Here is a 13,367-nt window from a genome sequence, read left to right on the forward strand (position 1 = left end):
AGCTGTTTATAGAAATTGACTTTGTGTAAATATTTAAATTTTCTTTTAACAAGTAGGGTAACTTTAAAAAAAACTCTTCAAAGAGAATGTTCTGATCTGTTGAGTCAGAAGAAAGGGTCATAAAGGCTTGATGAGTAAATAGTTTGCAAAACAAGTAATTACAAAAAAAAACCTGCATAAGTGTGTGCCTCAGTCTGCAGATGTGGAGATAATTTTACGTAGCTTTTTAAATCCTGAAAGCATAGTTGAATGTTAAGGGGACATATTAGGTAAGGTTTATCCAGGTTTAATAGTCTTTTATGGAGACAACCTTCTTGGTTATGAAAGCTAAACTAACCAGTAAAATATATTTTAGCCTCAGTTCTGTGTTAAAAATATTTGCACAAGTTATACAAAGCCACATGAAACTTTTTTGTACACCATCACAGTTTCTTGCCATGTTAAGTTAGTAATACAATAATTACTGAAGGAACTCTGAATGAGTTTTAATTATACAATGCTGACTAGCTTAAATTGTACATTGGTCTTTGATTGATACATGTGCTGCCTCTCTGAGAAGGAGAAGTTTTGCATCTTGGATTAATCTGACCTTGCTATGGCAAGATCAAAGCCAGCCACCTCTGTTCAATGGTGTTTGTCCTCCCTTGAGATAAAAATATATGGAACCCGAATCTCTTTCCCGTGTTGACTAAATCAAGGTATAGAGAAACTTCTCAATCAAGCTAGAGCCTGTTACCTACTCAAAATAGTTAAGTCCCTGGCAGACTGTGAAGAGCTACAAAAGGATCTCTCAAAACTGGGTGACTAGGCAACAAAATGGCAGATGAAATTCAGTGTTGATAAATGCAAAGTAATGCACATTGGAAAACATAATCCCAACTATACATATAAATTGATGGGGTCTAAAATTAGCTGTTACCACTGAAGAAAGAGATCTTGGAGTCGTGGATAGTTCTCTGAAAACATCCACTCAATGTGCAGCAGCAGTCCTGTGGAACTCCTTGCCACAGGATGTTGTGAAGGCTAAGACTATAACAGGGTTCAAAAAAGAACTAGATAAGTTCATGGAGGATAGGTCCATCCATGGCTGTTAGCCAGGATGGACAGGGATGATGTTGGAACCTGGGAGTGGGTGACGGGATGGATCCCTTGATTACCTGTTCTGTTCATTCCGTCTGGGGCACCTGGCATTGGCCACGGTCAGAAGACGGGATACTGGGCTAGATGGACCTTTGGTCTGACCCAGTATGGCCGTTCTTATGTTCTTATATTATGATCTTATGTACCTGTTTACAAATATCCTATGGAAGATTATCTCTGCTCTTTCAGAATTGTGGATATGAGTGAAATGTCATGTGGTGGTAAAAACAGACTTCATGCTAAGATCCACTTCTTCTCCACTTTAGAGCTTTATAGAGGAGGTTACCCATCTTTCCTCTCTCCCCTCTGGTTTGCAGCCCAGTGGCTGCTAACATTTAGTGATGCAATTTTTTTTTGTGATTTGTCTTGTAGAGGGCTAAAGCCAGTGCCTGATGAAGAGGTTATTGAATTGTATGGTGGTACGCAGCACATCCCACTGTACCAGATGAGTGACTTCTATGGCAAGGTATTGTAGGCAGCACTTCAGTGCATTCTTTAAAACTGATATGTTGGCTTTTACTGTCAGCTGGGAACCTTCCTGCGTAAGGAGTAAGTGAGAGTGACTATAGCTTCTTCCAGATTAGAAAAGGACAGCACTTGCTAGTTTAAACACATTCTGCTTTTGTGGGAATTTACCCCAGAGCTTATTCAAGGGGGTGTAGAAGTTGAGAACTACGTGCGGAAATATTTTTTTTTAATCATTGGGGTATTGGTCCAGGACTCAATGGCTCTCGATTGATAATGAGGTGTGGTGTATTTCACATTCAGGTCACCCATTCAATTCCAGCCCACCTAATTAATGACAGTCATCAGGCCATTTAACAGCAATTGATATCTGCAAAGAGCCAACCCGTGTGTGTGTTCTCTAATGAACAAGCATCCCAGCATAGTTGGTACCAAGGTGGATTTGATTTAAATCACTAGTCAGGAAGACTCGATGTAAGCATGGATTTCTACATAAAAGTGCATTCTTGTTGGTTGATATAACCTTAATACATATTGTTCACAACTCAGAGATAGATGCAGGTTTCATTTTTAGAAGGTATACACTATATACATTTTTAAAGTGATTTATTCTGAAAACTTTTCAGATTCATTTTTCAGCTATATCAGAAAATAAATGATTGTTTGGTTATTTCATTTACCAAAGGTAATTGAAGCAGATATTTATGAAGTCATTGGGAGGTGAACTATCTCCAATTCACCAGGTTAATCATTAATATTTGAAGGATTATCTTGCTATGCTGTATCAGGAGGAGAACATCACCGGATAGACATTTAAATTGTGTTATTTAACTAAAACAACAACATTATGTATACTGGATTTTTTTCCCCCAACAGCAAACATATATAGTATTTTAACAAAACAAGCATCTGACTTTTTGAATTTAGTTAAACATTCAAGTTTTTTAAAATCAGGTTTGTTTTTGTTAAAATTGTTTTTAATTAAAATAGTTAAATGAAATATTTAAAAAAACAAAAATTGACTGTGTCAGCCAGGTCAACATGAGAAACTTAAAATATTGGCTTCTGCAGTTAACTCAGTCATCTTCACCTTCATTTTCCTGTTTGTTCATAATTGGAAAAGAAAAACAAGTTTTCCTGCTTTTTCAGGTCCCAAACGATTTCTCCATTTGGAATGAATTATTCCAAAGGAAGAAAATATTCTTTCTACGCTGGCAGAAGAAGCTACTGCTGTTAAAAGTGAGATTATCACTTCAACAGTCTCTGAATCCAAGTGCTTAAGTGACTTCCACCAGTTCACTGGTGTGACTTTCTTTAAAACATCATCAGCAAACATATATTGCTTGAATGTTTCACCCTTAGCTCTGAAGTTTATTGTAGTTGACATTATGGAGGGATGATTACTGGATGTCCATGTCATAGCCAACTCCTCTTCTTCAGCAGTTAAGGTTTGACCCTGGTACCGAGTATTGAGAATATTTGCAAGAAAATGAGCTGGAGATAGTGCTTGTCCAATTTGTTTTTTTTAATGCTTGTAAAGTAATACTGTCATTGCATATTTCTCTCTTTAAGATCTCACTCAGTTCCTTCCAAATTTCATCAGCGTCAGCAATAAAACAGCTATTTCCCTGCATTTTGTTCAAAGCTACAGAAATAGGCTTCAGGGTACTCGGCATGCGTTCAACATTTCTCTTAAGCACAATGTTGAGAACTTTGGCTGTGACAGTGCCATCTATTTTTGACAGTTTGTGAACAAAATTGTGACATCAGATTAGGCCAGTTCTTGATCTAGTGCTCAAAATAGTCCACTACTGAGTTCCATCGCACGTCTTGTGGGAGAGTGAGCTTGCTTCCTCCCACTTTTTTCAGAGCAGCTGCTGCAAAGTGGTTGTTACGGAAGTATTTTGCAGTTTCAACAACATTAGCCTTTATTTCTGGAACACTGAAGTCTTTGGCTGGGAGGTGCATCAAATGAGCAGTGCAACTGTATGTTAGCTTGGCACTCTCTTCTAAATAATTTCTTCTAATCTTGGATACATTTGCAGCGTTGTCTGTGACCAAGCTGCGTACTAGACGTTTGAATTTTTTTTCCACAGTTTGTTATAGCTTTTACTGCTACTTCTTGTAAGTATTCTGCTGTGTGTGCATTTCCTGATATATCAATTCTTTCTGTAAGGAAGACATTCTCCCGCCTTCTGTTGTCACACATGCACATACAACAGGATCATTGTGGATATTGGTCCACCCAACCAAGACTCAGGTTAACAATTTTACCCTCTAGATCTTTTGCACACCGCTCAATTTCTCTTTCATACACCTTATCCAGCAAGTTGCCTGCGACATCTGCTCTGTTGGGTGGATTGTATCCTGGTCTTAATGACTGAACCATGTGAAGTTCTCAATCATATGGAAAGGAGAGTTTGTTACATAAACAAACTGGGAAATTTTTTCATCAATTACCTCCTTTTGTAATCTGCTGGTTCTTATCACAAACTTATCTATGGTTGTTTCTGGGTGATGGAGATTTTTTTCTTTTTGCTTCAGGTGATATACTGTGGCTATATGACATACATGGTGTGACTGAAACACTATCATTGGCAGATAACTCTGAAACTATAGAAAATGATGGTGATCTTGAAGGTAGATAGAATCCTGTATGTTGAGGATGGATTCTCCTAAACAAAATAAGTCAATGCAGTTATTTAATAATTACCATACTGCTCATTTAGTATTACTCATTGCATTCGCTGACACTCAGTACTACTTTAAAGGTGAATTTGTAAAAGGAAGATCTGCCTGTTTCAGCTATTTATTTTTTATCACAACTGCATCTAAAATGCTAGCTAGTACCATAGAGTAACAGCTATATTTTTTGCTCAAACATGAGAATTCAAGAATAGTCCAGAAGGAAGACAGGCAGTCCTTAAGAACGAAGTATGAAATAAAAAAGTTTACCCACCTGAAGATCTTGCATGATCAGACATGTTCCTTTCATCATCTTCAACACAGCTTCCTCCTGAGAAGGAACACTTCTCATGATGTTTCAGTTGGACAACCAGGCCTTGCATTTCTTTCTTGCACTGTTTGCATTTTGCACATATGCATGTCTTACCCACAGGTAGAGGAACTTAATTAAAATATTCCCAAACTGGGTCTCTTTTATGGCCTGATGCCATTATAGGTTTTCCCTTCTAGTGAGAGAATGGTATGGTAGATCTCAAATCAATGAAGGCTACACTCAGAAAGACCTCAAGACTTCTGCAGTATGCTGCTCAAACAGTTTCACTTTTTTGTTTCTACTGCCTGTTCCTCCCTTCTCACATTTATCTCCAGACTTCTTCTCCTTGTCCAGATCTATTCTGCCCCCAACAATCTTCTATTCATTTAACTTTTTGAAACTCTTCACTTTTAGAGATAGGTAAGGGATTGACTCTGTGTACACAAATTTGCAGAGGGACAATTGGGTTAAGATCTGTTATTTCTCACCTCTATATATTATTTAAAAACATTTTTGCTGTTAACAAGCATGTTATCTCTGGAGACACAAATCCACAGTTTGAGAACTGCAAACTAAGCATTTCTGATGGTATCTTCCAGACTGAGCACTGAGTCCCATTGGGTAGATAGAAAAATTAACCTAAATCTATACAGGAGCCCCATAAAATTGGGTCCCTAATCCACAAACTATTGGAACTCTTTTACAAAACTTTTCTTAAATATTACATGAATACATCGTCTTGTACTATAGAATTAGAATTTATAATCCCTATTCCATGATGAGATATCTTTGAGCTATAATGTATCTTTAGATAGGTTTTTTTCCTCAAAAAGCATTTAAAAATGTTAAATATAAAGGGTATGCTGGATTTAATGCTTCCATTTGGCTTGAATACTATTTCCTGAGAACGAATGTGCGTCGGCTAACCTTGAGCCTGGATTATTATTCAAGTGCATATATGAGCAGCACAGACAGCCGGAGAAATCCATCTGCCTTCAACACTGCATAGGGCTCCAGAAACTGCTTTTTAATTATTCTCTGTGGATCAGATTCACTGTGTTTTGGGTTTTTTGCACATTCAGAGGTCTGGCAATATTAAGTTTCTTCCACTATTACCTTTCAAATTTGTCTATATTGGCTGAAAAGGAGCTGGGCTGGAGTTTGTTTGTTTGTTTGTTTGTTTGTTTGTTTGTTTGTTTGTTTGTTTGTTTGTTTGTTTGTTTGTTTGTTTGTTTGTTTGTTTGTTTGTTTGTTTGTTTGTTTGTTTGTTTGTTTGTTTGTTTGTTTGTTTGTTTGTTTGTTTGTTTGTTTGTAAGAACTGTCTAGCTTTGTGCCATGGAAGCTTTGGGAAAAACTAAATTAATAAATCCCACCCCCAACCTCGTTTCAGACCCTGAGTTAGTTCTTCTGGCATTGGTGAATCATCTGGTAGCTGAACTGCAGGCTTCCTCAAAAACATTCCAGTAATGCCCCTTTAAGTCAGCTGTGCTAAGTCAACAACCCAAGGTCACTTTGATTTCTCTATCATGGGAAAGGCTAATCTAAGCTGTTAGTATTTGCTTTTCCAAAGGGCTTTGTTTGTGACTGAGAATTATTCACAGCTCTTAAGTTGTGTGTATGTCTGTTTAGAATGTGAAATATCTGTACACACAGCACTCATAAATGTAGCCCTTTTTGTGAATAGCAAACTTCCAAATTTTTAGACTTGCACGTGCCCTAAATATGAAGTATAGCTACAGTAGTACTTGTGCTCTAATATAACTAGCTACCTTTCTTTGTGATCTCTTAGACACATTAACATTTTCATCAATTTTTTCCTTTTGTTCCCATTTTTGATACCAGGAAGATCGTTTTATTTATTTATTTTTAAAATTTTTCCCCTTTTTCACAATGAGGATCTGGCTTGTTCAGGAGCCAGTCAATGATACTCTGTGCATGTTAGAGAGACAAGGTGGGGGAGGTAATATTTTTTTAATGGACCAACTTCTGTTGGTGAGAGACAAGCTTTTGAATTTACATGGAGCTCTTCTCCAGGTCCGTGCATGTGAGAGACATGTGCAAAGGCCCCTCAAATATCATGGAACCGTACTCCAGTCCCTACTGGGAAATCGGGACTTAATTTTGCTCACATGTTGGGCAATCCATGGTAGATTTTATTATTGACCCTTGCTAGTAGGCAGATGACTGACACTTAAGCATGTTAAGACTTTATTACATGTATTAAAGGGTTAATGTGTATAATGCTTTTTATGGCTCCTTCTGGAAACAGTGCCCTGCCATGGGGTAAGATGAGCACATCAGTTTTAGAGAGTGTCAGGTTTATTTTATGGAACTAGAAAAACTGGAATTCTCCCTCTTCAGCTTGTTTATGCAGTGATGACAAACTTGGTTGAACCAATCTTAATCCTAATTAGGAGAAAAGTCTATTTTCATATTCCCTTCCAGACTTTTAATATTATCATTCCAAACACAACAGTACATGTTGCATAGGATTTGTGGTCAGAAAGACCCAGAGATCCAACAAGTCTCTCATCTGCCATTAGGTATTATTTCAGCAAATCCTCTCTACTGTATCTTTCACAGCTGAATGCAAACTTTTAAACTTCCTGTGTCTGTAGTGTACTTCGAAGGAATTATTCAATTCTAAACCATTAAAGATCAACTGAATTAAATAAAATGCATAGAGAGAATTGGAAGTGTATATTAGAATCAGAAATATAGAACATCAGTGCAAAGTTCCTACAAGTACTTTCCAAAGAACTCAAGCTAATGTTTTCTGTGCTTCTGCTGATTGCTTACTAATTAAAACAGATTCTCCCTAAACTCCTGAAGTTCATCATAGATGTTTGGCTTGCCATCTTGGTTTCTAACCTAGACCTGTAAGGTATTTGTTAAAATCACTGTGCACAAATTTAAACTCCTTTGAGTGACCCTGCTGTAAAGGAGGAGAAGAAATTCCCTCACAATCACTTCATAGCTACACTGGATCTCTTTTTAATGATCAGTTTTTAAACTACAGGGGCTTACAGTAAGGGTAGCAAAATCACTTTCAAAACCTATTTGTATTCTTTCTTGAGCTGAATATTTGCAGTATCCTTTGACGAGCTATGAGACAGTTAGTGTCTCATAAGGATTTACATGCCTTTTTAGTTCAGAGGTGTAATATTGGGCTCTGAACTTCCAACTGTTTTTTAAAGCCTGGAAGGGAGAAGCTTTAGAAGGGGACTTGACTGAAGTATATGAATTACATTATGGAGGGCATAGCAGAAACTGATCAGTCCCTCCTCCTTGTTATACAACTCCCATAGTATGGGGAGATGAGTATTCAGTTACTCTGTGGAATGCACTGTAATGAGGTCATGGACTAAATATTGTAACTAGATTTTAAAAGGGTTTAGGTAATTCTATGTCCAAGCTAAAATATAAATAAACCACTTTGTGGTCTAATCTCATAGACTTTAACGTCAGGAGGGACCATCATGATCTCCTTGCCGTAAGGTTCAGGACGGAATTCTTCACATACCTCTTGACATTCTGTTGCTGCATACGTGCATTCTACAGGGTTTTGGTTTTCCTCTGAAGTATCCGTTATTGACCTCTGCCAAAGGCAGGGCATTAGTCTTGATGGACCAATGGTCGGATTAAATAGACAGATTCAGTGTTCGTGTCATCTTAGTAGTGCCAAAGTGCTCTCGTACAACAAATATAATTAAATCTCTTCACACTGAAGGATGAAAAGTAATACAAGTTGTTACATCAGTTAATAAAGAAGGTTCTGTCTCTTGGATGAGATGTAAAAACAGGTCCTGACTACTTCTGGTCATTAACAATCACATGACACTTTTGCAAGAGCAAAGGTCTCCACATGAGTCTACTAAGCAAATTCCAAGCTATGTTTTATCAATTAAAATGTCACCTGTGTTTTGACACTCTTGTAATAGATATCGTCTAATACAGTGGATGAATCAATGGACTCTTCCATCTGGGATGAAATGGAACAGTATCTTAACTCTGTGCAGGTTGCCTGGATGCAACACTTTTTTGTGGTCTGGTTTGAGGAACTGGCGCATAGTTTCCCTCAGTAATGGCTGGCCATGGAGGGGGAGGAGAAGGAGCTCTCATTGAGCTCTGTGGTAGTGCTTTTGTCACCATGGGGTTGGGGACACTAAACATCTGGAAAATGTTTCTGGAAATGCTCTATCTTTTGTGCCTGGTGAAAGATGCCTACTATGTCTAGAAGGTTTGACATACATTTCTTAGTGAGTCAGCACTCACCCTCTTTCCTTCAGGGGTACAGGCCTTCTGTGATCACTTCCTCATATCTGTATACTATGTGTTTATATTTCCATGTTACTGTCTTTATATGCATTGACTTTGAGGCCATGGACATGCTGGAGTGTGCTGGGCCTATAGGTCTCTATTTGCTAGGGAATTTGTTTACGGGTCAAACTTCCAGGCTCTGGGGTATACAATGGGTGCACAGACATCCTTGATAACTAGATATATGAGAGATTCTTGAGCAGTTCCGAGCACTTCCCAAACTGTTTTTCCGTCACCAGACGTCTTTAATTATGCTCACAGCCACTCTGGCACTAGACAAATGAAAAGCTAAATTACTCATTCATCTGCAGCTCTCAGGAGAGATTTTGGGAATCTTTTCCAAATATTAGTACGTCAGAAAGAGATACAAAATAACCACCACTGCATCTGTGTTGTATTAAGGGAGAGAGCTCTACATGTATAAAGCTAGCAAATTGTATTAAACTAGAATTTGTGGTCCAAAAACTGCTGTTTGATGATGCAATCTGTGGAGTAGTATCTGCTCACAGTGGGGCCAAATTAGGCCCATAGTCATTTAATTTTTTTATTACTAATCTTATGACTTTTACAATAAACTCAGCCTTTGTATAATTAACGGGATTGAAATAACTGTGGGGAGTTGCGTGGAAACTGAAGATTAGAACAATACCAATAATAGCTATTTTTCAAAGATGCCTTTAACTGTTTCTTTCTCTCCCTTTCCTATCGCATTGTGTGGCAGGAGTTTTCTGGCCATTGTTATCTTTGGGCACACATTGTTTAAATAATTTTGCTACTTGTTGATGAGTTAAATACCATCTGAAACCTCACCAGGAGAATAATTAAGCATAATACTTTGAAGTGTTGATGCCTTTGCATCCGAGAGTCTTGAAACACATAATAAACATTTAACACTGCCTCCTGGCAGTCTTGTGAGAGGGATGAGGGGGATTTACAGGGATACCTGTAGCCACTGTGGGAGTGGAACACAACCATTTCTCAGTGCAGTGCAATGTTATACAGCAGTTCTGAACAGGAAGTGAAGAATTCTGTATTAGGTTGGCTAATTCCCCATATCTTGTAGAAAGTGCTGTGGTTATCAAATGACCACAGTGGTCAGGCAACCTGTTTGCTCCAAAGAACTGTTACATTATATAAGTACCTAATTTAAGGGCAGAGTGTCACCTGCTAAGTTGCTGACACATCCAGCAGTACATAGGCTTTCTTTGAAGTCTTGTCTGGAAACTCATGTGAGCCAGCCCTAATTGGCTGGTGGAGCTTGACTGGAACCCAGCACAAGTTGGTATGGCTACAAGCCACATGTTTCTCTTCTCTTCTTCCCACCCCGCGGGGGGGGCCTCCCCCCACCTTAATTGGCGTGGGAAACCATTCTGAACTCTTTAACACCACGTTCACAGCTTTCTTGCAATTTCTAATACAACTTTTTTTTCCCCTTTCTAATCAGGGTCCTTCAATTAAACAATTCATGGACATCTTCTCCCTTCCTGAAATGACCCTGCTCTCCTCAGTCATTGACTATTTCATAAATCATGGCATTGAGTTTGACCAGGTTCATCTTTACAAGGACATATCTGTGAGTATAAGGAACACTTGAAATGCTGATGCAATAGTGTGTATATATATGGCACAGTTAATCTTATGTCTTTTTGTTGCTGCTTGTGAATTCTGTACTATCCAAACTCAAGCTTTTATTATTTCTAACATCTAGTTTTTTAATTGGCGAGCATTGGTGCACATACAGTGCTTTTAAAAAAAAAAAAACACATTTGAGCTCTTTGTATACTATTAGATCACCATATTATTATTATTATTATTTATTATTATTTTAACATTTATTTTGGTAGTGTTTAGAGGCCTGCTAGGTCAGGGCCCCAGAAATGACAGAAGAGTTGAATTATTTAATTCAACTTGCTTCAGGAAGTCCCAGCTTTTATCTGTAGACCATTGTCTGATCCTCCCTTATTTAAAAGGGGCAATTTAATAAAATAAAATCGGCCCACTACCCCTGCAAAAAAAAACAACAACCCCAAACCCTTAGCATTGATTTAATTATTATGATGTTGCCCACCAATATGGGCAGGATATCTCTTCTCTCATGTGAGGGGATTATTGACTAGCTTAATGGCATGGTTGTAGTCTGAATTTTCAGTTAATTTATAGGTAAAATTTGGGTGAGTCCCATGAGTCCTTTGACCTAGATAGAGCCCTAAAAGACTCCAGGTCTCCCCCTATGCAGGACATACGGTTTCTCCTCCATGGGCAGGGGCTCTCAATTCCTACTTGATTAAGTGGGGTCTTGTGAGGAGCAGCGTGCAAACTTTCACCTAAAGGTAAGGACTTCATCAACGTGCTTTTTGCCCTCCCTGGTGGGAAAAAAGAATATTCTAACCTTGTGTTAACTAACTCAAGGTAAAATCCTAGTGAAGACAAGGTAGTTCAAGGTAAACCTGGTTTACCTCATCCTGCTAACTTGTGAAAACTCCAACTGGTTTGTCTTACTTAACTCATGTTCACTAAGATTTTTACCTTGTGTTAACTCATCATTTTCCTAGGGAAGATGCATCCTTTCAACCCATACTATTCCAAAGTGTAAGAACAACTGGATAAGGGCTAACTGATGATGTTCTATTTTACTCTGTGGCCTTAATATCCTACTGGGGTGATTAGAGGACAGATGGGTTTATCCTGTCTTATTAGGTTATGTGATGTTAAGAGCATGGATACTTTGAGTATCACTTTTTTTATAATTAATTGCAAAATAGAAAAAGATCTGTGAGGTAAAAGATGTTGGTGTTTCAAAACACCAGCTGACTGTTTACACTTCAGAAAATGGGAAGCTTTGTTCTAACTTTAACGTAACCTAGAGTTTTCTGTCAAACTGATGTTCAGATTTAAAATACAGGTATTTGTATGATCAAAACATGGAATCCTTTTTCTCTTTTTGCTGCTAAGCGTTGAAAAAAAATCTCTATACAGTTAGTACTAACTTAGTGTCTGGTTATTTTAAACATTCTAAAGGACAATTCATTAAGTAGATTAATCTGAAGATATGCTTTTCACCATTACAGTCTCTGAAATTTTCACCTTGTATAACAGATGAAAGTATATAAAACAGCTGTGTAATTTTTAGCTTCTGGGAGCAGTCCTACCAATGTTGTAATATACAGAGCAGGGAAAAAGACTACAGAGACAAATGTACATGGCATATTTTATTTTAGTGGCTGGATATCAAGGTAGTAAAGGCCTTCCTGAATTGCATTACACTTATTTAGTCTGTTTTTGGAATGAGTCCTGAGGAGTCATGTCAATGGTTTCTTCAAAGCCATTGGATGGATTTACAGCTTGGGACCAAAGATTGTACTATGGGTATAGACAAGCACATTTAAAACAATGCCATTTATTAACGGATGGCAACAATATTCACTACAGTGTGATCTAGAAGAATGAGTGCACTTTCAGATTCTTAAATTCTAATCCTGGCTGTTGCATTGGCTTGCTCTTTGGCCTCAAGTTACTTCACTTTATCTTCTGCAGTTTCTCATGTGTATGAAGTGGATGCTTACAGCATATACCTCACTGGGTGCATTGTGTGGGTTGATACCTGCACAGCACTCTGAACATGTAAAGCACAATAATTATTAATCAGCCTGCTGTGATGTGTTCTGATGGGTGTCCAGCGAGTGCAGAATTGGGGAAAGGGGGGAAATCTTGTCTGATTTGAGGACTAATGAGGGTAAATATACTTCTTTAAAACCTTACCTGTTTGTGTCACTACTCCCTGAGGCTAATTCTTGTGTTTTGGAAGGCAAAGACTCTGCCAGGCATGGTTCAGAATGTTATTCAGCAAAGTAGGACAGAAGTTCTTGTGAAGAAATAAATACAAAACTCCTCCCACTCTGTTGCCAACTCCTAGAACTGAGCATTTTCAGAATAACGATGAACATACTTTGGGAATAGCTTTGGAAACAAACTGGCAGCCCCTCCTCCACCCTTGTAGGAAATCTTTTTCAGTGAACTAAAAGATATTTTTAGGATCAGGCTCATGTTGGCAACACTTATCCTAACTGGTGCTGTTAGTGGGCAAGAAACATTTATCATGGGCAATCTAAACATTCAGTTATCTTGGGGCACTTCTCAAAGACCTGCTGTTGTCTTTAATATGAAGCTGGGCACTCTGTACTGGTTGAAAGGTCAAATATTAACTGGTTGCCCCAGGGATTAAAGCAAGTGAGCAATTTGTTCACAGGCTCAGGTTGATCTGCAATCTTGGTACTGGGGGACGAAGGGCATAACTGTTTATTGACTGTGCCATCCTTCAGAGAGCTTTTCTAACATCACGTGGCATCTTCCAGGGTTTTCAAGGTTCCAGCTGCAATATAACTGTGGGCTCTCTTTTTATTTGTGTGGGCTACGGAGTCTGTGACCAAGGAGCCTAGCAAACCTG

General features: G+C 38.2%; 1 protein-coding gene across 2 annotated transcripts in view; it reads left to right on the forward strand.

Moving 5' to 3' along the window:
• Nucleotides 1–13,367, forward strand: part of NT5DC2 (5'-nucleotidase domain containing 2) — a 62,498-nt gene that overhangs the window by 21,699 nt on the left and 27,432 nt on the right. For both annotated transcript variants that reach the window (XM_037904338.2, XM_043552238.1), the window contains exons 5-6: nt 1,513–1,606; nt 10,368–10,496. In XM_037904338.2, the coding sequence (XP_037760266.1) occupies nt 1,513–1,606; nt 10,368–10,496 (223 nt within the window). The remainder of the gene's footprint in view (nt 1–1,512; nt 1,607–10,367; nt 10,497–13,367) is intronic.

The sequence above is a fragment of the Chelonia mydas genome, chromosome 7 (assembly GCF_015237465.2).
Source record: "Chelonia mydas isolate rCheMyd1 chromosome 7, rCheMyd1.pri.v2, whole genome shotgun sequence".
Classification (NCBI taxonomy): domain Eukaryota; kingdom Metazoa; phylum Chordata; order Testudines; family Cheloniidae; genus Chelonia; species Chelonia mydas.